Raw genomic sequence first — 25,698 nt, forward strand, 5'->3', positions numbered from 1 at the left:
CCGGATTAAACTCTCTGCTGGACCGGTTTCCGATCGCGGGTCACATGTTAAGACACATATATGAACTGAGAGTGAAACATAGTGGACATGATAAACACATCCAGACAATAAAACATTTTTGGGTGTGTTTTTTTTTTTTTTTTTTTTTTAAATGAAGAAGAAGAAGGTGGCGGCGGCAGAGAGAGTACAGAAATAACAGAGCGAGGATCTCCGGTCCACCCCCACCGCTCGCTGATTGGTGGCTCTCCCACACAGCGGAGGGGGAAGCTCCATTCTGCAATGCAGAGGCTGTGTGTGTGTGTGTGTGTGTGTGTGTGTGTGTGTGTGTGTGTGTGTGTGTGTGTGTGTGTGTGTGTGTGTGTGTGTGTGTGTGTGTGTGTGTGTGTGTGTGTGTGTGTGTGTGTGTGTTTGATCTGCCAGCGCGCACAGTCAGGATCTCCCGGCGTCGGACCACCGTCGAGCTGTGTTTTTCACACAGATACATGGGTGTGAGCTCCAGAGGAGGTGATTAAAAGCTTTTCTGCTTGTAGAGAAGACGAGTCGTTCTCCTGCAGGATCCGTCGCACCAATTACCACATGCAGACGTAAAGAGACACACAGAGATTCTGCCTCGAAACACCAACACTGCTGCTGTGAGAATCCTCTTCTCATGTTAGTATGACGACATCTCAGTTGGGTTGAAGGTTTAAAAACATTAAAAGTATAAGTTTGGTCAGAAATATTGGAGATTATTACATTTTTTTTAATTCAGTTAAGACAAAAACTGAATAAAATTTTTGTGCCTTTTTAGATTTCTTGTATTCAATTATTTATTGAAATTGTGTTTTTTTCCCCCCTTTTATAATGGTATTTTACTGACATACTAGAGCAATCATAATACATAGAGAATAATAATAATAACAACAACAATAATAATAATAATTAATAATTTTATTAATAATAATATAAAAATAATAATGATAATAATAATAATAATAATAATAATCAAATTTTAAAGAGTAAATTCCAAATATGAACTTTTTAAATATCAATTCACACAAATTAAAATAAATCAAATCATTTTAATGGGCTTTAAAAGATAACAATAATAATCTAAACATATCAAATATCAAAAAAAGGTCTAATAAGTCTAATAATCTCACATCCTAATCCTAAATAAAACAAAATCAAATCCCATTACAATAAATTAAATTAAATTCAACCACTATAACAGCTTTAAAAACTGAACACACGCTTCATCATTAAGTCCCGATTCCTTTTATAATTGTACATATCATCAATGTGTCATTAAAACTGTATTTGTCTAAACTGTTCTTTTTAAATATAGTTTGATTACTGATGATATTAGTGTTTAGTACGTCTGTGAAGCTTGATGATGCATTGATAGGAATAATAATGCTTTTATCACGACCATTAAAAAAAACAATCATTTCAAATGAGGATTAGGATATTAGAAATAGTTGAAGTAGCATCCCCTCAAAAATAGGCTTTTTTCCCCTTTTTCTTTTTAAAGGGGGAGGCATAATGGAAAAAAACAAAAACAAGGATCAAAATCAGAGCCTTGCGGAATACCAGGTGGGATAAACAGAGGAGAAAAAAATAACAATTTGAATGTGAAGACAGGATCATACCTTTTAAAGATGCTGTTAAAAATCATGGCATCTTTTTTCTGACACATGCCGGATATGAAAAGCCACGAACTGTGTGAGAAGACTTTTCAGAGTGGAGTTGAAAGTTTAGCTCCACGTCTCCTCTTGGACCGCCGACACTGACAGGATAACCATGGCAGAGGGGGTCCAGCGCCTCTTCGCCCTGCATATATCTGCCCTCCTGCCCCTCCGAAGCTCAGATCCTGGCCTTTAAACAATGCCAGCACCCCTGCTAACTGTAAAACCATCTGACAAGGTCTGTGGATGGGGGCAGGAGGCCGAGGACACCCCGGGGCTAACTGGCCCCACACAGCCTGCATGGACAGTGTGAGGGCAAATATGAGGAGAGGAAATAAAGTAACTCTGCGTCGGTGCACAAGAGAGAGAGACAGCGAGCGAGCATCCGGGTTAAAGAGACGCAAAGAGGCAGTAAATGCTCCGTTCCAGCTGCAGCGCCGGGAGTTTTTCTGCCTTCACCTGGCTGCCGACTCGGGTAAATCCTGAGCTGAACAAATGGAGGAACGCTGAACAAATCAACGTCTCTTCTCAACACGATCCCGATACATCATTTCAGGTTTACTATTCTCCAGGTTTAGTCGGCACTGATCCCTGGATACTCTCTGTGCTACTGAAGCCACTCAGCACAGGAGTCACATCACACTGGTAATCCCTCTGTTCTGCCCCTCACATCTCTAGAACAGCTGCTAACACTTTAATCTCTCAGACTCTTTCCTCCTGATTAAAAAAACAAAACTTGCCCAGGCCCCATTTACACAACATTACAAATGAAAAGGCATCATTTTTGTGTGTTCATTTTAGAAAAGTTTCACGTTAATAATAATAATAATAATAAAAATAATAATAATAATAATTACTATTATTATTGTTATTTTATCTTTATTTTAAATATTGCATTTAATGATATGACATTTGTTTCTAAATAACACAAAATCAAAAAAAATTTTTTTTTTAATGAAAAACCTTAAATTAAAACATATTTAACCACTATAAAGCAAGAGGTTTCAAAGCTGAATGCACACATTTAACCCTACATATAAAATTTCTTCAGTAAATTTCTGATGAAGTGTTTGTTGTGCATTTTAAATAAAGTTTGATTACTGATTTAAAAAAAAAAAAAAAAAGCTTTATACTCCTCATGGAGTGATAATTTTCTTTTTCAAACATACAGAACTTGAAACCAGCGAGGATATATTAAAAGTATGATTCAAACTGTGGAGTGGAACTTTCATGTTGAGAAAAATACATTAATATTAGGGAATATTTAGGACCATCTGAAGAAATACTTCAAAAAAAAAAAAGGCGGGGCGAAACTAAAAATCTAAATCAGAGCCTTGTGGAACACTATGTGGGATAACTGAAGAAAAAAAGAACAATTTATATCCCGGGTGGATTAAAAATACATACTACCTTTTAAAAAAACGCTGCTTCCCTTGATATATTACATTTTTCCGGAGCTGGACTACAACAGAGGAGGAAATAAAGAAGAAACACAACCACCTTTAGTGGTAAATAATCATCATGTTTTCCATACTGAGCTGAATCCTCTTCTAAACTAGAGTTATATCGCACCCTGAATGAAAATAACTCCAAAAAAGGAGGGAAAGTGATGAGCGAGGTGAAACAAACATCGGCGGCGCTGACGCTGCATTTCCTTCACTCCGCTCGTCAGAACTTCTGTCCCCAAGGCTGCCAATTAATCTCCATCAAAATGAGGCAAACAAGCGAAAGTTAGAGGAACTAATGTGGAAGTTTGAAAAAATAAAGAGAGAAGATGCTGCACAAATGACTTGAAGTCTTTGGGGGGATGGGCACTCGGTCCCACCTTCATTTCCAAAGTCACCTTATCTGAGCAGCCGTGTGGAACCGGAACAATTAAAGACCTCAACGGTAAACAAGAGCAGAGACGGGAGGGACAAGTCCACGTGAGGTTCTTTTTGTCCTCCATACTTTAAGTTTTTAATTTCATAAGCCTTTCTCAGACAGAGGCTCCTGAATCCTGACAGATATGGAGATTGGACTTTTTTTTTTTTTAAATTTGCTTTAAATTTTAAATCCATAACACTTTACTGTGAATTGTAGGATCTTCTCACGGTGGCGCTTACAGGTATTTTCCTAAGCCAAAACAAAAGATGACTTGAAAACATAATTTACTTTAAACACTACTCCCAACATACTGGGCTCACAATACACCTAACACCTGAGAAAACTAATATAGGCGCAGTTTCCATGACAACGTCCCTTAATTTTTATGGTTTCGTTTCAGAAAAGCTTCTCAGTTACACAGAAAGGTTTTGAAAAATGGTGTCAGTTTAAACAGAAACGGCAGAAATGCTGAAAGCGATGTAGTTAGCATGCCAGGACACAAGTTGGCGCTATTGGTTTGTATTTGTAATGGACTCACACGCACATGCAGCACAGAAAAATACGCTAGAAACATTAGCAGTGTCCCAGGAGATTGTGGACTGGGAGACAGGCCGCCATTGTTGTTATTGTCCGTCTACTCACACATGAGCAGTAGAAATATTCACTAAGGCTGTGGTGCACAGACGTAGTAACAGTACTTCAGAAAAGTAGAATTTTCACATTTACACTCAGAACACAACAACATTTTTCCGTTTTCAATTGAGAAAATTGGGTTCAGCATGGCCGCCATCTTGCATGAGGACCTGTTTCTCTTCCAGTAGATTAAATTCTATAGAGGCCTTTAAAGAATTAACTAATTTTCACAAAGTTTGGTTTGTTACGACCAGCAGACATGTAGTCAAGTACTGAGGTGGAGAAGAGTGCCTGTTGAACAGTTTGCGGTGACCTGATAACTAATGTTAACCAGCACTGTTAATGAAGCGTTTCAGTCTGAAAAGACGCATTTTTAAAGTACAAAAGAATGTTGGTGCACAACTACGTATCAAAGTATTAAAACTTCACCCGAATGTAACGACAGTTTCTATCACTCTGTTTGTTATTTGATGGGTCAGGAGTGAGTTTTGATGGACAGCTTTTGTTTTCCAGGTAGAGTCGTTTCTCTCCTGGTTTGGCAAGATTTGGCTGCAGCAGCTGCTCGGGATAATAACTGCAAACCAATATTACAAAGAAGGCAATAAAAGCAGCACGTCGCTCTCTTGGTGCTCTCGATAATGCTTCATAAACGAGAGCAGCTGAATTACAGCAACGGGCCCTGAACGCATCGTATGGGCGGGCGGGCCCGTGTAATCAGGTGGAAAATGATCAGCAGAGGGAGCATGTTTCTGATTTATGTTCGTGACTGAACATTCATCACATATTCTCATTTCTCAAACTGTTTCATGAGCTGATCTCTGAACTGTTGGAGAAAACTGAGGTCCTGTTTTCACGTGAAAACGAATTACTTTCGTTGCGTTTTGGCGACCTGTTCACGCAACGGTGGTGGTTGGGGCCACTGAAAAAGCCACTTTTTGAAAATGTTTCCCAAGGTGAAACTTTTCAAAAGTGCTCCAACTCTGTCTTGGTAGAAACTGTGCAAAAGCAACTTTTTGAAAACGCTGCGACTGGTCATGCGCACCACGGCCACAATAAAGTTTGCTCATGCACGATGAAAATAACAATAATGGCACAGCGTCAACCACAATAGCAATCCAACTTTGTCGCCTGTCCTTACAAATGTCAGTGTACGCCCATTGTTAATGTTTATAGCGTATTCTCTGTGTGTGTGCTTTTATTACAAAAACAAACAACAGTGCCAACTCATGTCCTGGTATGCTAACTACATGGTTTTCAAAACTTTGCCATGTAAGCGATACTTTTCTGAAACGAAAACGCCAAAGACTATGCATTTTTTCTTGAAATGTCCTGTAAACGGGACCTTAGGCATGATTACAGATTTCAGGAGATATTCTAAAAAATTAGACAACTTCTCAATGTCCAGGGGAAGTTTGTAGCAAAAAAAGTGATTTAATCTGGTAAAATCAGATTTTAATTGTCACTGTAATGGAACAAAATCCAACATGTGTCCATTTCCCATACATTTTAAAGGTTAAAAAAACTATTTTGTGCAAAAAGAAAAAGACATTGAAAAAAACAGTTGGGACTAACATTGCAGAAAAAAAACCGGTAGAGTTACGGTATTTTCGCAGTTTGCTCTACAGATGCTGAAAAAGCTTCACAGGTTTCACCTCTCAGTTGCCGTGCGGTGTGTTTGAGGGCAGAATCATGTGGTTAAAGTGAGTACTGACCCCGACAGGACACCCAGCACCAGGTTGAGCATGAAGAAGGATCCGATGATGATGAGCGGGATGAAGTAGAGCCAGTTCCACGTGTTCCCCGAGGCATCATTAGCCTGAAACACACAAACACCAACATCATGGTAGGTTTCAACAAATCCCGGGAAAAGAGAACAATCAACACTGAGACGATCCGACACTCATGCCCGTCATCTGAGCTTTCAAATGGGATTTTTCTTACAAACACGAGATTTTCAGTCCATGTCTGGTTCTTATTAAGTATTCATGACGGCAGGATGATGATTGGGACTGAAGTCCTCTCACACCTTTATCAATATTCAATTATTAATTATACCTTATACTTTTTTATATTCAAGGGTTTTAGTACCTTCAGTTAGTGAGAAGAAGATGCTCTATAATCTGGATGCTAGAAACAGATTTATGAATTAATGACAACAAAAAGTGGCAGCAACAAAACAGCTGAGTTGATCTACCAACATGCAGAGCGCTAAGAAAAGGATAGCAAACCATTACATAAGCATGCTAATGCTAATCACAGTTACTGTGGATACAGGCTATAGCTAATGGTAATGCTACTTAGAATGGCATATATTTCATGTTGCTCTGAAGAAGACTGAATTAGTTCAGTAAAAATTAGGCGCTAACCTCCAGGAAACAGCAGTTTAGCGAAACAGTAAAAGTGCTTTCCTTTTGTTAATGCTAATAGTTAGCTCTGTGAGCACAAAGTGTTAACTTTCCCGGTGGGGCGCTGTGAATTAACGGTGCTCTGCCGGAGCGTCCCCATCTTCCAGGTTACTCGTGAATGCGCCATTAGCTCGAGAGAGAGAAACTCCAGGCTTCCCAGCTTTAATGGAAGCCACCTTGTGTTTTCTTTGTCCCTGATGTGAGCCCGACTCCTCCCTTCTGGACGATAAAACCGCTCCGGTGGCTCTCCACCGTGACTCCTTCCCTCCCACCTGTGGCCTCTCCATTGTACGAATGTTTGCAGAAAGTCTTAGAGAGCATCCACTGGCATTATTACCGTGGACGGTTAATTTGATCGCTGCATTGTCTCAGCACGCGACCCTTTGGTTCATTGTGTTGCCGTCCTCCGTCTCACAGGCGGGTGTTAATTTGTCATCAGGCATCCATACGTTTGCTCATTGTTTCCTCACACAAAGGAAGAGTCTCATTATCCTGTGTGATTTTTAATAACGCAGCACCGATATAATTGCCTTTTCCACACAATGGAGGCATTATGCAGCTTAATTAGAGGGTACCATGATTGTATAACATGTAATATGCAAGACGATGAAGTCACATGACAGAGCAGCGAGTGTTAGCATGAGCAGAGGGAAAAACACGGGATCAGAAAAGATCAGACAGTCACATGTGAATTGATTTATTCAGATTTTATAGCCATAGATAAGTCCAAAAATGTGTCATGAGTGAGAAATTGTTTTTTCCAAGATAACTTTCAGTACCCGGCAGTTCTTCAATGGTACTATTTGATGGTACTAAGAAACTATGCAAACTCTTCGAGACATTAAAAAAACAAAAAACAAAAAAAACCAACACAAAACTAAACTGTTGTGCAATGAATCAGACTTTTTACCATTTTTTTTTAAAGGTACCATCGACTTTCAGTATTTGTCAGTTCTTCAGTATTTCTGTGTATTTTCTATTTCTTCTGCTTGCTGATAGTCAGATAGGATCGGGTCCGGTGCACCGCTATACTGAACAGCATATGGATGGATGGATGGATGGACGGATGGACGGACGGACGGACGGACGGATGGACGGACGGACGGATGGACGGACGGACGGATGGATGGATGGATGGATGGATGGATGGCTAACGTGACAAATGAGCGACATTGATGACTCTGATGAAGTCCAGGTTTATGTTTCTGTGCTTGGTAATGCAGAAATGCACCCTGGAAAGCTATTTGGCAGCTGCGCCGAGGCAGCAGAGCTTCTCTCATCGGTCCTAACTTGTTTCAGCGCGGTTTAATTGGACGGGTTTCATCTGTTGTATAACTAGGATTGCGAATCATCAAATAAATTTCTCATCATCGGCAGCCTCAGGGACCGAGTGCAGAGCGGCCTTCATTAAAACCCTGCAATATGAGAGAAAACCTCCTGTTGATGCACTGAACCTGTAATTCAGGTGATGTTGCCGTGGTAATGAGCTGTGATAGCAGGACTCTTCATGTCTGAATTCAGAGATAGATGTGATGCTATCATGTCAATATGGACATGAACCTCTGAGGAGTGTCTGCAGCACCTGGTTGACTCTATGACGGCAGTCCAACTCTACTAAGATAGAGTACTGAACGAAGTAGTCCACGATTGTATATTGTTGTCTATTGATATTGATTTTGTTGAGAAGAAGCTGTGTTGGATTCACTGTTGAACCGGGTGTATGGTTCATCTCATGAAAACAGTGGAGCACAACCAGGTCTGTCTTACTGTAACGAAATCCCCTCTAACTGATGCTTCACAGTTCAGAGGACGTCAGAGCGACACACTGAAACACACCGAGACTCTGAGGAGCCAGTGAGACTCGGGTCAAACCATTTAATGTCCCCGTGAAGACTGTAAAGACCAGAAGCTTCCGTGACTCCACCTCAGTCCAATCTGGCACTCGTCTCACACTGTTCTATCCCATAAATAAAGTGTACTCCAACCACAGTTAACTTACATTTAATCAGACATTAAATCCACATTACATCATAACATTAAGACCCCGTTTACATGACGATGTTTGGAGTAAAAACGCATTAATTCTGCAACGTTTTGAAAACGATATCCGTTTACACGGGGTTAGCATGCCAGGCTACAAGGTTGTGCTGTAGGTTGTTTTTGTAATAAAACTACACACACACGCGCAGAGAACAATACACTATAAATATTAAGAATTGTGAGCACACAGACATATGTATGGACAGAAGACCAAGTAGTTATTACAGTGACTGTTGACTCTAAAACCACCAAGTCCCAGGAGAACATGGACTGGGAGTCATGACACTGGAGGATAACATTGTTAATGTCATCTACTGAGCATGTGCAGAGGAACTATTTAACAGGCTGTGGCAGCTTTTTGGAAAAGTTGAGTGTTTCCCGATTTCCATGGAGACGGAGAATTTTCAAAAAGTTGTGTTTTGGCCGGTTTCCACAGAGACAGAGTCAGATCATTTTCCAAAAGTTTCACCTTCTGAGCCGAGCAGATCAGAACCTACAAATATTAATTTTTTCATATTTTTTTCACAAAGTTGCGTTACCATGGAGATTGAGTCAGAGCGCTTTAAAAAGTTGTGCTTTCAGTGGCTCCAAACACGGCTGTCGTGTAAGCAGACCCCCAAAATACAATGAAAGTTTTCCGTTTTCACTTAAAAAACTCGGAAACGAAGTGTGAAAATTCAGACTTCCTCCACATCTGGGGTGATGGAGACGCTTCCTCTGACCTTGCGCATGTTGAAAAGTTATTGGATGCCCAAATAAATGATGCAGTGATGCATCATGTAAGTAAATGTTTCATAGGTCTGTAAAGTTTCAGGAGCATTACCTGCTCTTTGGAGATAAAAGGATAATTAACCATGAATCAAAGATAATGGCTGTTAAAGGTTTTTGTGTGTAATCCGAGTTCAGATTGAAACTGTCTCCTGTGATGAGACGAGGCAGATGAACCCGCCTGCAGATGACTGAAGAATTGATTTTACTCTAAATGACTTGTTATCATTGATCTGCTCATGCTGGGTGGGAGGGGGGGGGGGGGGGGGGGGGTGATGATGATGATGATGGTGGGGGGAGCGGGGGGGGGCTTCATATTGATCCAGTCTTCCAGTATGTGAGATAACATCTCCTCTGAGCCGGGATTATGTTCCCACATGCCGATGTCTCTCCCGTCATGTCTTTTCTCTTCATTATTCAACACTTGGAAGTTCATCAGTGATGCTCTGACTGAACTCCTCACACATGCTGGCTCAAGTTGACCGTCACGTCTTTTGTCTGTGACATTTCCAGCCTTTCCAGGTGGAAACACACCAGCAGATAATCCACAAAGTGAATATGAAGTAAGTTGGAGCAACAGAGGTTGTTGTAGTCTGATGAGCTACAGATATGAATCCATATGAATGTCCCTGTATTCCCACGGTTCATGTTCACAGCGTATTGTTCTCTGCACGCATCTGTGTGCATGGCTTAATTACAAAAACAGTCAACAGCACCCGCTAGTGGCCCGGTGTGCTAATTACAACATTTTCAGTGTTTATGCTGTTTCCATGGGAACGGACATCTTCAAAACACTGCTGTGTAAATGCGAAAATCGCAAGTGACATCAGGCCCAAACAGGATTATTTGAGGTGTTTCAGGTGCTTTTCACTGCTGGAAATAGTGTCGCTTCTGTGTTGGTTTACTCGCGTTCATCATGAAGTGATTTGTTAGACAGGTGGATCAGATGTTTTAAAGACTAGAAATAAGAAAAGTTTGTATAGTACTTGTTGCATAAATAAAAAACCTGCTATTATTTAGGGTTATGAATCAAATCGGACATAACAGTATGCAAATTAAATAGTGATTTATACTTTCTTTTACCGCATCAACTCCTCAAATTCCAAATAAAGTCAAAATAAGGGACATAATCCATCTTTCTGTGTTCAGAAAGGAGGAATAACATCATATAAATGAAGTGTGCTGATAAATTCCTCAAAGTGTAAAACTCATATTTAATGAGTTGGTATAAAGCTGATTAAAAGATGTATCGCAGAAAGGAGACAATAAAAAGAGGTAATGAGAAACATTAAATGGTGTAAAAAAGACATCTGGATGCAGCTTTAAATCCCCTTCAGCCCACACTGGGCTGTGTGTCGAAGACGAGTCGCAATCTGTGGGATTTATGGGCAGTTTGTTATCATAATCTCACTGTGAGATTTTCCTTTATTGGGAACGCTTCGCCGATGATGAACGACCCACTTTGGACACGTCATAAACTTTCCTCCTGCAGCACTACAGCGCAGAGTTTTCTGTTAATATATAAATGCCATGGTTTGACTTTGATTGTTCACACTTGAGCCCCACCTTCAGGACGACGCCTGCCCCGGCGCCTGTTGTTACAGTGAAGGTCAACCCTGGGAGGGTCTTCACATGTTGCGCCCAGCAGCACTGGAAACCGTTTTTTATTGTTGCAAACACAAAAAGTTTTAGTATTCCGTGTGACTTGTGTATAATCACATGAAGGTTTGCATCATTCTGGGATAAAAATGTTTGTTTAATTTTTTTATTTATTTTACAATTCTGCAATTTATTCTAAATAGTAATGTAGAAATGTCTCACACTGAGGGTACATAAGGCTTCATATTGTATTCAAAAATATACTTATTTTTTCTTTTTGCTTAACATGGAACCAAAGGAACTTTTCAAAGTAAGTTTTGAAAGTTTTATATCAATAAATGATAAAAAAAAACAACTACCTGCTCCTAGTACTTGTACTTTTAGTTTGTTATACACCATTTGAAATAAAAGAAGCCATTTTGAGAAATAAATGTGGTTTTGTTTTATTTAAAATTTTTGTAGCATGAATCAAAGTGACGTGGTCCTCCAATGAGAGGTCAGCGGCAGCAGTCGCCCCCTGCTTTTCTTACGCCCACTGTAGGAGCTTCAATGGAGAAAGCAAGCTGAGATGATTCAGTGAGGATGTCGGGGAGGATGGATGGATGGACTGACTTCACTACAAGTGTTGTTTAACCAATATCTTGTCCGTTGGGTCGTATTGAAAGAAATGATTGTATTCATGGTGCGAACACAAGCGTTTCTGGCTGCGGGTGCAGATGTTGGTATTTCCTCTGACTCCTCGTCAAACATCAGAGTTAAGGAAAGTGTTATATCCACCATGGTCCTCACAAACATCCGTGAGTAGCAGGATTGATTTATTAAAAGCACATCCTGTTTGGTCCCGCTCCATCACAGATAAACTAGATTTGTGCAAAAGTGGTCCAGCTCTTGCTTTTGCACGCCGGCTCAGCTCTGTAAAATAATCTGAAGATCATGTGAATACCGGCGGTGGATACAGGGAGGGGTGTGAAATGGAGCTTGATTGCATTACATTGATTTGGGAAGACATTTGGTTTTGAGAGAAAGTGGTCTTGTTACACCTCCAAAGATGTTCAGGACTGAAGATACTGTAAACCCGTCACTGACTGGATGTAAGATTTAGGAAAAAAACAAGCTAATAAAAGCAACCTGCAGTCATGATGACAATACATTGATAATATTGGTAATTACTGACTCAAAAACTGTCCAAACAAACCCAGAAATTCAAAGAAACTTGGTACAATCGCGACTCACTGATGGCCCACAATGCACAAAATACCTGTTAATCGAAAAACTACACCACTGTGTAACAGCCAAAAGTTGATATTGGCATCTAGGCTAACTCCTTCAGCTCCCTGACACAGCAATCTGTAGGCAAAACACGAAGCTCAAATAAGGACTTGCTATAGAATTGCCTCTTTACACTTCTTTCAGAACACTTCGGTCTGCACCCATTACTATGCAGACATTTTGTTTCCCACTCTTGTATTTCTTAAGCAAATGAGACAATTTACTCCAGTGAAACCGTATCTCTTTTCTGCTCCAGATATCTCTTGAAAGGCAGTGAACACTTTAATATATGACTTAATTCACTTCAGAGTGAATGAATGATCTGAAGAGAAGCTCAAAGAAACATTTTATGCGGTTAAAGAGAGCGACACAGATATGTGGGATGAGGCCGAGGAAAGGTTGCCCTGTATCATAAGACACTGTATTAGAGAAGCTGGAGTCCTCTGCCATAAAGCAGCTCGGAGCTGGAAGTGGCTTTATTAGTGCATTAGCTGGTGTCGGGGTGAAGCGAGAGCACACCAGGCAATAGAAAAGCCATTAGCAGCCCTGCGCTGCCCCCGAAAGTGTTCGCCCGAGGACAGCCATCAATTCGCCGGCATGAACCACGCCCAGCCCGACAGGCTGTGAAATAACAGGTATCCTCTGATACAAAAACAAGGATGGAACCAACACCACTGATTACCGACCATTTAAACCACCTATATTTTAATTTTTAACCTCGAATCACGACAAATGCGAGACAGGCATCGCGAGCTGCAGCGACGCTGGACGACATGTGTTAGTGAACGCTCGGCTCTGTATCCTGTTGTCGGTGTTCTCTGACCGTCTTGTAAACATCCTGGTCCCCAGAGCGCAGCCCGATAGCATCTCAATGTCTGCTTGTTGTTCATAGGTGAGTGGATGCTCAGTCACTGGAGGGAGGGGACTCAAGCAACTAAACTTGACGAGGCAAGACAGGCGGACGCTGGAGGAGTGCTGCCCTCCTCCGAGAGGCAGCAGTCCAACAGGGTGGCAAAAATGCATCTGAGCTGTTATACGTCTGGAAGTGGCTGGTGGTTGGTTATCTGATGCAATCTGTCAGGGAGTGTAGCTGATTAGGCTTTTGATTAATTAAGCTAATAGATTAATAGTTTACACGACAATGTTTTCTTCTTCTTTTTTTTTTAACTAAATCTTCAATTACACATTTTTGACATTAAAAAGAACAAATAGCTCAAACGAAGCATAAATAGCATTAGAGTCTGTGATCACTTTTTTCTACGGTTATTATATGTACAAAACTGAAGCCCTACCGTTTCATAATAAAAATGAATTTCATTCATTCATTCTCCAAATTACAACAGCTCCTGTCTCAACCTCTTATAGTCACAAAGGGTGCACCTCAGGGTTCTGTTCTCGGTCCCACATTATTCTTAGCACATATAACACATTAGTCATCCATTCATCTTTACGCTGATGATATAGCTCTTTATGCTTTCTGTCCCTACAGACAGTTCTCCTGTGATATTAATGTAGTTTCAATGACATTTAACAGATTTTATTTTCTACCATGAACCCCATGTCTAACCCATCCAAGGTCATGTGGTTTGATGAGAAACTTTCTGTGCCCCAAAACAATATCTATTTGTTGAAATGACTCAGCACTATAGCTTCTGTTTTATGGACCGATCTTGACATGGAGATGAAATGTAGCGTCAAAAGACGACGCTGCCTGTCAGAGACGGGAGTTAATGGCGACGAGGTCCTGGGGTTCTCAGCCGAGTCTGGCCCTCGGTCCACGTCAGAGACGAGCGACGGTGCCGCCTGGGCATGATGGATGGCTGCTCTGATGAGGAGGACGCCAATTCCACAGGAAGTGACACGGCCGTCACTCCTCCGGTGATGATCCCATCAGAGCGTCCACCAATCAGGGAAGAACGGTGGTCAGACAGTGTCACGAGTCTGTCGGTAACCCGGGAGACGGGGAAATGATGTATGAAGAAGGGACTTTTACCCCAGCCTCATCTGAACTAATTCTGGATCAACAGCTCGGTTCAGTGATGATTATTCATCATGTGAGCGATGATATTGGGAGGAATTACACAATAAAACAGGAAGTACCCACATTATAAATTGAAGTGAGTCAACTGTGACAAGGTGGAAAACTAACATTTTACTATAAAACCTGAACAAAAATGCCAGTTTTCAACGAGAAGCATTTTTTTCAGCTCAAGAACAAAAGTTAAGCCGATCTGCTGAGTCACTGCTGTGTTTTAGGAGGCGTTCAGGTACAGGCAAAGGTGACAATCCTGTTTTTACTGCAACGATTAATCAAATCCTACTTTTCTCATGTGTTATTTGAGAGCTTCAAAGTGTCGATCTCTTTAAGATCCGCCCTTAACTGCTCATAAAGTCATAAAACATCAATGAAAATGTGAGAAATTATCACCGGTATTCCTGAAATGCTATTGGATGTGCTTTGCTGTGATTGTGAGATGGAGAGGAAAGGGGCGTGGCCTGATAGATTAATACAAACACCTGTGTAGATGATGTTAATGGCTGTGTGTCTCAATAGCTCTTTCTCCTGTTGCCCTGTTGTTGTTTCTTTGTCCAAATCACATCTCACTTCTCTTCAGCAGCATTTGAGAAAAACATCTGTTCATTTTATTATTTATTTTTTGTTATTTGTTTTGTATTTTTTGTGCACCTTCTTCTTCTTGGGCTGTCAATCTATTAGGGAGTTTTTCACACAAAAAGGTAAAAAGAAAAAAAAAAAGGTCCCAGTCACATCTGCTGTAAATAAGGGGCAAAGGAGAAGGGCAATTCTCAAAGACATTGACATCATCTGCATAAAGGCATATCACAAATCAGATCGTTTTGACAAAACTGCTTTGTGTGTGTAGGAATTCCCTCTAAGGTGCAAACCAAAGAATTCAAAATGCAAACAGTGTTTGAAAATGACCAGAAGTGAAGTCCTCTGCACAGTGAAAGTATGTTTGATAGAGTGAAAATTGATGAGAGAATCTTTAAAAGGGAAAGCTTGAGTTTCTGCTCCATTTGCCCCAAAGTCCTTCGGTCCACGTTACAGAAGGGAAACAATTATTTGACATCAAAGCAGCGACAAAGCAGAATCATCTGCCCTGTTTCTTCCTCCCAGCACCGATGGCTTCAGTTCCTCTCCTTCAGCCTCCTCTCACACATCCTTCTCCTACCACAGCTCTTTAATAATTTACCCTCCTTGCATAATTGTTTCCCCGTCATGATATAATTGTGAGTCTGCAAATGGCAGCGAGCCATGATTTGTTTCCTGCGAGCAGCGGCAGACCGTCGGAGCTGCTGGTCTAATGGGAGCTGTGGCTGTGAGTCATCTTCCTCACGTCTCTAATTGTCCCCCCCCCCCCCCCCCCCCCCCCCCCCCCCCCCCCAAGGAGGACGGTGGAGGGGAGGACGGACCGTCCAGCGTGGACGAGCAGGACGCAGCTGCCCTGCACCGTTTCTACTCTGTGTCTGCACAGCGCGATAAATATTTCACTAAAGTGAAATTTAAATCACACAGTGAGTTTAAATGCAGCATGGTTCACTCAAGTCATAAGTACATTTGAAGGTTCAGATTAAATTAGTTATATGCACATTTTTGGTGAATAATGGCAATTATTTGCATTTTTAATGTTTAAAAATCTGTCACTTCACATTAATTTTTCCATATATTTCCAGATCATGCAAGATTAAAGTAAATCATTTCATTTATGTGGCTTAATATAATGCTAATGACAGCGCTAAGGCTGGAGCTAATGCGAACAATGGGCTCAGTGAGCATGACATCAAAGGACCCACAAGCTTCAGTAACTTAGTGGATAAGTTATAGGAATTAGTTACTAATGTGTTAACTATGGTAACTTTGATGTAACGTACTAGTTTGCAATTCAAAACACTGTAATTTATGGAGTAGAAATTCTGACTCATGGCCAAAAAGAAAACGTTTTTTTTAAATTTCAACAGGACAGTTAAAGCTCGATACAAGAGCTGAACATTAGTATTTAGCTGCACAACATAGAACACAGGGGAAACTTTAGGATTTTTTTAATTTGCTGTGGGTTGTTTTGTTCCTCAAACCACCACACGTGGACGAATACCAGACACTCCTGAGCTTGGACTCACGTTGTAGAGGATGTCCACCCAGCCCTCCATGGTGATGCACTGGAAAACGGTCAGAACAGCAAACAGGATGTTGTCGAAGTTGGTGATGCCGAAGTTCGGTCCGATCCAGTACTCCTGGCAGGCGGTGCCATTGCCACAGGTCCTCGCCGGCGCCTCCAGGCCGCAGGGGAAATCCTCCGCCTGCTCGCCTGCGGCCGCAAACACACACATACACACCAAGGTATTTTTAGAGAGAGGCTGGGGAGCTATTATGTAAAAGTTCTGCAGAAAAACAGGGCATCATACGCATATAATATACATTCAGCTGCTATAATACATACGATGGAAACATCTACAACAGAGTGCATCATCCTCAAAATCCATGGTCACAAACAACCTGTGTGACAGCCTTTTCAAAAATACATCCGTCATTAAAAAAGAGGAGTGCGTTGGTTGATTAAAATGCTTTTATGAACGCTGTCCTTGAGTTGTATGTGTAGTCTTGTGTATCTCAGTGGATAAAACTAAAGAATAAAGAATGAGAAACCAGTTCAGTACCACAAAAATACCAACACCATTCACCAAACATCTAAAATCAGTAAGAATGTGAACAAAATCACAGCAAAACCATTGCAGAACCCCAAAAAGCTCAAATCCAGAACCTATTGCCCATCAAGACTCCTGATCAAAAGTCGGTCTAAAATTAACTTTGAATGTCACTGAAACTGCCAAAAATCCACTCTCAGAGCAGTCCTGAGGGGTTTTAAATATGGAGTCCAGAAGCAGATCCAAGGAAATTCCCTACACAAACACAATCTGAACAATTTTAGTGTCAAACAAGCTCCAAATAGGGCTAAAATAAGTCAAAGGCTTGTTTCAAATTAGTTCAGATTGAGGATAAAATGATCCAGAAGGCTTTACACAAACTCATCCAAACGTGATCCAAACCCAAAACAGAACCTTGTCCAATATCATCCAGAAATCAACTCTAGAACTCATCATAAATCTACTAAAATCATCATTCATCATCACATCATCTAGTCCAGATTAAGAAAAAAACACACAACCAGAGACACTCCAAATCTAAATTTAACTAAAATATCTCCAAAACTCCAAACCTGTCCAGACTGAGGTTGAAAAGCCAAAACCAAATAAATATCTGATCTCAATTTTACTCCAATAATAATAAAGAAAATCAAAAATGTGTCCAAATCCAGCTTTGAACTAAAGTTTCAGTCTCACACTAGTTAGATACTAGAATGATTCAAGACTTGAGCTGGGAGCGATTCTAGAATCAAGTCCAAAAGATGCCCCAAACTAAAACCAGAGAACAAGTCTCAAACCATTTTAAACCAGCAAAGAACATCATCCAAGTATCAGTTCTAAAGGTGGTTAAGATAATTATAAACACTCTCTCAAACTGTTCCAGGATGAGGTTAGAATCAGCCGGAAATCGAACCAGAACCAAATTTATAGAAGTTCCAAAACACAAACTCAAAAAAAACAAAAACCTTCAAACCAGTTTAGAACAAAACCTAAAGTCATGATAAGACCTGCGCCATTGGGGCCAGAAGTAGTCTGAACCTATCCTGGAATGAGACTGAAACTAGTCCTGAACCAAGCTAACCGTGTCAACGAGAACTCAGTCTAAAGATTGAAAGGAGGTAGGAAACAGAGAGTGAAGGGAAAATCGTCGATTTCACATCTGATGAACAAAATCTAGTTTTGCAAAGAATCACAGCTTTTAAATGTACTTTCAAGTTACAAATAGTTCAGGTACTGCTTACACCATAACATTACTTTCATCTTAATTAAAAAAAAACTTAAACTCACATTTTTAATTTAATGAAATCCTTTTTTTGTTGTTATTCAATAAATCTTCCAGGTCTTGACCTGAATAAATACGTCTCTGTCATCAGCAAACATGTAAACTTTTCACTTATAGAAAAAAGCAAAGTTGAGTTTGTTTTCTCTCTCCATCATAAACATTCGAGGGTAATCTGATTATTTGGCAGAAATGGAGCGTCGTCTTATTTATTAGTCACACCATCTGTCAGCTGGAGAAAACACACAAACCCGTGGGCGTGTGCATCTGAAAACGAGGAGTCTCACCCGTGTCCGTCCTGAAGCAGGTGCGGTGGAATTTTCCCATGTAGAAGTCGAGGCCGATGATGGCGAACATGAGGATGGCGAAGAAGAGCAGCAGGCCGATCTGCAGCAGAGGCACCATGGCTTTCATGATGGACTTCAACACCACCTGGAGACCTGGAGGAGGAGCAGACCAAGAGGAGTTTTCCTTTTAATGATTTATGGATGATTTGGTTATCATTTAACAATTAGAGAGCAATAGATATTAATAGAAATTAAAAAAAAAAAAAAAAAAGTCAAAATATAAAGAAATCTCAAAAGAATTAGCAGTAGAAAAATTCAGTTTATACTTTAAATGAAATTTTAAAATTAATGATGACAAGTCTTTCTACATTATCAAACTAAGTAAAGGCAAAACAAAATTAAGTCAAGTAAAATCACTATAAATAATATCATAAATAGCAATGAATACATGAATAAATATAATTAAATATCCTACAAATAGTGATAATTTCAAACATGTTCAAAATATATTTTAACGAAAAGGGGTTTGAATAAATTCAGCAGCCTTTATTCACAGGTCGAAGTCTGGCTTTTACTGTACTTCCACATAAATATCAAATAAAATTCTTCATAAAAGTTATATATTTCAGTATATGCTCAAATAAATCTAAATAATATTAAGATAAAAATAAAAATTTCAAGAATTTACAGTAAGAAAAACAACAATACAGCACCTGTGTTATTAGAATGTAAACGGCAATGAATAAATAAAAATGCAATTAGATAATTAATAAACAATAGGTAAATAAATAAACATGCTAAACTTATAAATGACTGACAAATTAAAAAAATAAAATAAAATAAATAAATAATCAAACAAACGTTTGAGCATAAATTATATCCAAAACAAGAAAGAATTGCGAAATAGGGGTTAGTGTAAATTCTGTCATTATTTGCCTGCAGCCTCCCCAACTTTCCTCCATCTAATCCAGAAATGACAGAGAGCTCGCACTTTGCCAAACTCCTCTAAAGGGGCATTAAAATACAATGTGAACTTACTTGGAATACCGGAGACCAGTTTGAGGGGCCGCAGGACCCTCACTGCCCTCAGCGTCCGCAGGTCAAAGTCCGCACCCACAGTGGCCAGAATCCTGCCGAGAGGATGGCAGGAGGAACACGTTACACAGCAGGAGGGACACGGTACACAGCAGGAGGGACACGGTACACAGCAGGGGCAACACGTTACACACCAGCAGGGACACTTTACACAGCAGGAGGAACACATTACACAGCAGGAGGAACACATTACACAGCAGGAGGGACACGTTACACAGGAGGAGGGACACGGTACACAGCAGGGACACATTACACAACAGGAGGGACACGTTACACAGCAGGAGGGACACGCTACAAAGCAGGAGGAACACCTTACACAGCAGGGGGAAGACGTTACACAGCTGGAAGGACAGGTTACACAGCAGGACGGACATGTTACACAGCTGGACAGAAATGTTACACAGCAGAACGAACATGTTACACAGCAGGACGGACATGTTACACAGCAGGAGGGACACGTTACACAGCAGGACAGAAATGTTACACAGCTGGAAGGACAGGTTAAACAGCAGGACGGACATGTTACACAGCAGGACGAACATGTTACACAGCAGGACGGACATGTTACACAGCAGAACAGAAATGTTACACAGCAGGACTGACATATTACACAGCAGGACGGACACATTACACAGCAGGAGGGACATATTACAGACATCCACACAGCCTGTTTTTCTCACATATATCAGACCTGCTATACCAATGAGGCAGTGCTCAAGGTCGCCATGAAACTGCATGTTTGATTTTAATGAATTTGTCAGGGTTAATGGTTGTACTTCAGGACAAATGCTTGAAAAAGACTGTCCAAGCATATCAGGACCACCTTGTTCTCTCTATGTACATAAATCCAACCTTGAAATGCAGTCTTTAAATCACTGTGACTCTGATTGCCCTCCAAAAACTATTTGGAATGTCTACATATGGATGCTCAATAATAAATTTTACTTTGGTGCACTTGTAAATCTGAAAACAAATGGCACCGTTGGAAAGTAGCCATTTGTTCTGGACTACACATTCCCACGTGAAATTGATTATAAAAATGTCCTTGTCTTGTCAATCTGATGACAGATATTACTGTGCAAAGTGGCCTGTTGTACCTATAACGACTGCACACTCCACACACTCTAGAGAAGTTGGATAAGTAGCAGTTTGTAGATCGTGATCTGCTTGTGCACACTCATAATTTCTTACGAGATAGTAAAGCCCCATTTGCACAACATTGTTTTCAAGTCAAAATGCAGAACTTCCACAGTGTTTTTGGAATCTGTTTACGCAACAACGGTGTTTGGAGCCACTGAAAATGCAACTTTTCTAAAACGTTGCTTCTGCGCATGCACACCTCGGCTAAAGCAAACATTTCTTCTGTACATTCGTCAGTAGATAACAATAACAATGTTTCCTCCAGAGTGTCATGACTCCCAGTCCATATTCTCCTGGGACTTGGTAGTTTTATTTTGAGAGTCACTGTAATAACCATCCAACTTGGTCATCTGTTCATGCGAATGTCCGTGTCCTCCCATTGTTAATGATTATAAAAAAATTGATCTTGCCTCGTTAGCCTGATTACAGATATTACTGTATTGCAAAGTAGCTCACTATAGCTTTCAGACTACTTGTGTACACACTAAATTCCTTTTTACCTGTACAGCGAGTCTGACGACAGACTGAAGTGTCAGTGTACAAGATGATAGGAGCTAATCACCTCGAATGTTACTGAAAACATGCGTACAACTCATCACTTTCAGATACTTTGAGACTGAAGCGACGTTTCACTTCTGTGTCCTTTGAGTTCTGCATGCTCGCCAAGTGTTTGCATTCGTCGTCACGGTGCCAATGCAGTCCTGCCGGCAAACCTTGAGCAACGAGTGCGTCGGCCAGAAGGATCGGCCCGGAGAATATCTCTGAATGTAAATCATTCACAGCAGAGCTTCTGATGAGCTCCAGCTGCTTCACAGTAATAACTCTCTGTCTGTGCTTCTCCGTCCATCAGGGGACGATCCTGCATATCTAAGACAGTCCACCTCCGCCCAGTGACAGCCGTGTCTCCGAGTCCGACATACAATAAAGAGAAGCGTCACGACACAAGGCTGCAGGTGAGCACAGTAGAATACAAGTGAGCAGAAAATGAGGCAGAACAATGAGATTGAGCTCATAAACTATCTGCCAGGGAAACCAGTCAGGTCTTTAATCCAGCTTCAAACGGCCATGGTCAGTCACAATGACATTTTTTTTTACCTCAAACGACTCCGACAAACCACAATAAAGGTCATTAAAACTCAAACTCAAGACCAACATCCACCTAAAATTCATAAAGTCTTCCGAGATCCACCAACTCCAACATCTCAAACCTGAAACGTTTGCTCCAGAAACAGAACTATTCAATATGAACTTGACTTGATGGTGATAAATTGTGTATCAATTACAAATCCAGATGAAGAAAAAGTAAACTTTTATATCTTTAAATTGAATCATTGTTATGTTTAGTCCATCACGGCTGCTCTGTTGACATTTTTAAAGGATTTAAAAGACCTAATAAGGACTTTAAAGTTCATTGCAGTGGATTTAATTAGAATTTTCATATAATCTGTACATGTACTGTGCTGGACTGTTATAATTTTGAAAATGTTCAATAAAAAGAATGTTTAAAAGAAAAACTGAAAATGTAAATGTAAGAGACACCAGAAAAAGACATTCTAGAACAGACCTGGACATTGCACGGCCTGAGGGCCACGTGTTTACACAACCAGCCGGCCAACTATGGTATCCAATGCAGCTTTGCATTTATTTCAGAGATACTTTGAAAAATCTTTATTGTGGGTTGATTGTTAGATTTTGAATCATCGCTTAACAGACAAAACACACAGAAAAATAGAAGAAGTTGACTGATTCAGTGCAGGAAACCTACCATGTAACCATCTAAATTACTGCTTTGTATTACAAAATGTATTTCTATTGAGTAGAATTGAGTAGAATTGAGGCGAAGTCATGTCTCCAACAGCAGTTACCAGTCTTTATAGTGGGTTTTTTTTTAAATCAGAGATCAGAGCGGAGGTCAAGATCTGAGGGGGTCTCAAAGGAAAAAGGCTGAGAACTTCCACAGTCCTCCTCCCATTGCGTTCCTGTATCGGTTCTCAAGCACAGACCGTCATGAATCGCAGCCTGTGGAGCTGGACTGGAAGGAATTACTGATACATGAGAGAGATCTGTAGATCAATGAGAATGAAAAGGGAGAGGAGGAATAGAAATGGAGGTAGAGAAATGAGCAAATAGAGAGCAGAAGGTAACAGAGAGGATGTCTGATCGGGAGAGGATGGAGAGATATGGACGAGTAGAAAGAAGAGCAGATGTGGGAGAGGGAAGGTGGGGAGCAGCAGGAGGAAGCAGAGGGAGGAAGAGGAGGGAGGAAGGGGGGGGGGGGGTGGATATGCATTTATACACTTAGCTCCTGAGCTCCACATCCACCAATCAGACTGTTCTCGCACAGGGAACACAAGCACACACGCACGCACGCACGCACGCACGCACGCACACACACACACACACACACACACACACACACACACACACACACACACACACACACACACACACACACACACACACACACACACACACACACACACACACACACACACAGACAGATGTGATGAGGTTCGGTGCTGATACATGAAAGAAAGCAGAAGCTCCAGAGGTTTCTGACTGAGATCCTCTTTTATTTTACCCCGCTCCTACCCCTAGTTTACCATCATATTACCCTTATATTACCATTGACCTCCCTTCTTATGAGCAACTCTGAATGCAACGTGAATGTTTGGCTTACATCACAATGTCTTTCCAGTAAAGTAGTAGTTGTACTGCAAACTTTAAAGACCAGAAAAGGCCCATCAAGGAGTCCAATCCTGGTATTGTATATTTGACCACTGTTGGTTTGAGTGACATTACCAGAGCCACTGAGGAGATCTCTTAAGAGGGTCTAGTTTTTGAAGTCTGGTACCTCCTGACTTGCGCTTTTCACACAAAGAAAAATACACAATAGAAAAATACACTGAGGCCAGGGCCAAGCACTGGACTTTAATTTGTCTTACTTTGTCTTTTTTAATCACCAGCAGCAGCATTTTGCTCCAATTAGCTTTGTTCTGCTGAGAATTGTCCAAGACAGTGCTGGAACTCAACAACAGAGTCACGGACAGGCTTGATATTTGAACTATATTCCAACGTAATTTCAGAACTTGCTGCAGGCCAATTAAAAATGTATAATTAAAAGAGCTGTAGTTTCACCACGTTTGCTTTAAGTCCTGGAAATTGCCTCCATGTGGCCACATGGATCAATGAGCCTTGGCCATCCAGTGCTGCTGTAATAAAGATACATGGCTTTGTTTTTCTAGTAATTACATGGAAATCCACCTTCCACCTTTCATGTTCAGTCAGTTTTTTGCTCCCAGTCCATATTCTCACTCGGTAGTTTTACAGTTGAGCCACCATAATAACAATCCAAGGTCGTCTGTCCATATGAATGTCCGTTTACTCGCCATTGTTAATGTTTATAGTGTATTGTTCTCTGTATGTGGTTTCATTACAGAAACAAACAGCACCACATCGTTTTCAAAACATTTCCATGTAAATGGGAAAATCTTTGAAAGGAAACACAAAACGTATGCTTTTTCACTTAAAATTACGCGAATGAGGTCTATAATTTGTTGTTATTGTGTTGATCATGTATCTAAAATCTCCATATCCCTGCATTTTTAATACATTCTCCATCATGTGTTGCCTTTCCTGTTTAAAATGTGCACTTCGGAATGAGAGGCAGACAATAAATGTCCCCGGTCTGAAAGTCTCGGAGCCTTCTTTGTTTCGTGGTTAATTAATCCGGCGTCCCTGAACGACCACAGCTGACTGCAGAAGCCATGAAGGCCTGCCGAGGAGCACAGAGGGAATCACCGCCTCATACGAAGCAGGTGGAGGCAACACAATCCAAATCACAGAGCACATGTGCACACAGTAAACCATCTCCCCGGACTGCATGTCCTCGCTTCTTCAGCACCCCCCCCCCCCCCCCCCCCAGCTGCTCGGGGTGATGGACAGGCACCGTGACAGCAAACAATGAGTCTGCGCTCGACACGACAGAGAAAATCCTCCCACTTCAAGCTGACTGACAGCACTTTTATTCATTTTTAACCACAGCGCTAAAACAAATATTGTATGTGCGTCGTTGGTAATCCCACTCAGTGATGACTGCAGAGATCAACTTTATGAAGTAACAATTCAACATGCGGATAATGTGGGATTATTACCTGGAAAGGCTTCGTAATGACAAGAATCTGACTAGAAGGGATAAAAGATTTATATTATATAACACGAGCAGAGCATGCAAAATATTTGATTACAGTTGTCTAAAGTCACCAAGAATCAACAGAAGAAAGTTCATTTGGATATTTTAACATATTTTGGGTATTTTGTGACTTAAGTTTTGGTTTCTCCAACTACATGATTCCTGTTTCTTACAGCCTCTGTTACATGTAAACAATCCATTATGCAAACTACATGATGACGTTACTTAGCGACTTCCAGGACAACCAATCGCTTCTATTGTCACTGATGAGTTGAGAACTAGTCTGCACACCCACCATCCACCCCCAACCACCTCCTGGTTGTGGTGGATGGTGGGGTGGAGGAGCTCAAACAAGGGAAAAGCCAAAATCATGCACCCTCCAAAAAAACTGAAGGTTACGTAAGAAATGGATGAGCCAGCAGTGATGAAGCATTCGGGCTCCAACACGTACAATCAGAGGAAAATGAAGAGCTGCATGAGTCAAACAAAAGAGAGAGCGCCGTCTGTTTGTTTACAGCTGCTCCAGGAGAAAGCAGGAGGTGACTCAGCAGCAGATGGGATGTGACGCCTGCAAACAGACACGCTGACCGTCAAGCACTCTGCAGCTCCTCTGATGAGACACTGGACCACGTCTCCAGCTCCTGTTCGGTCAATTGGCAGGTTTGTTCAGACGGAGGTGAAACAGAAACATGGCAAAGCAGAAATATACAAAGGAGTGGAAAACAAAAGTGTCTTTTCGCCAGCACATTATACCTCCAACACTACATCACTGACTCCTACCCTGCAGCTGCAGGTA

At 41.0% G+C, this 25,698-nt stretch overlaps 1 protein-coding gene across 1 annotated transcript in view; it reads right to left on the bottom strand.

The window, feature by feature from the left end:
* Nucleotides 1–25,698, bottom strand: part of cacna1ba (calcium channel, voltage-dependent, N type, alpha 1B subunit, a) — a gene marked incomplete at both ends in the record, with an annotated part of 109,690 nt that overhangs the window by 52,562 nt on the left and 31,430 nt on the right. Inside the window, 4 exons of the mRNA XM_080466528.1 lie at nt 5,875–5,982; nt 16,385–16,572; nt 18,476–18,628; nt 19,514–19,605. Of these exons, the coding sequence (XP_080322654.1) occupies nt 5,875–5,982; nt 16,385–16,572; nt 18,476–18,628; nt 19,514–19,605 (541 nt within the window). The remainder of the gene's footprint in view (nt 1–5,874; nt 5,983–16,384; nt 16,573–18,475; nt 18,629–19,513; nt 19,606–25,698) is intronic.

Source organism: Lipophrys pholis (genome assembly GCF_963383615.2).
Source record: "Lipophrys pholis genome assembly, chromosome: 7".
In the NCBI taxonomy this organism is placed as follows: domain Eukaryota; kingdom Metazoa; phylum Chordata; class Actinopteri; order Blenniiformes; family Blenniidae; genus Lipophrys; species Lipophrys pholis.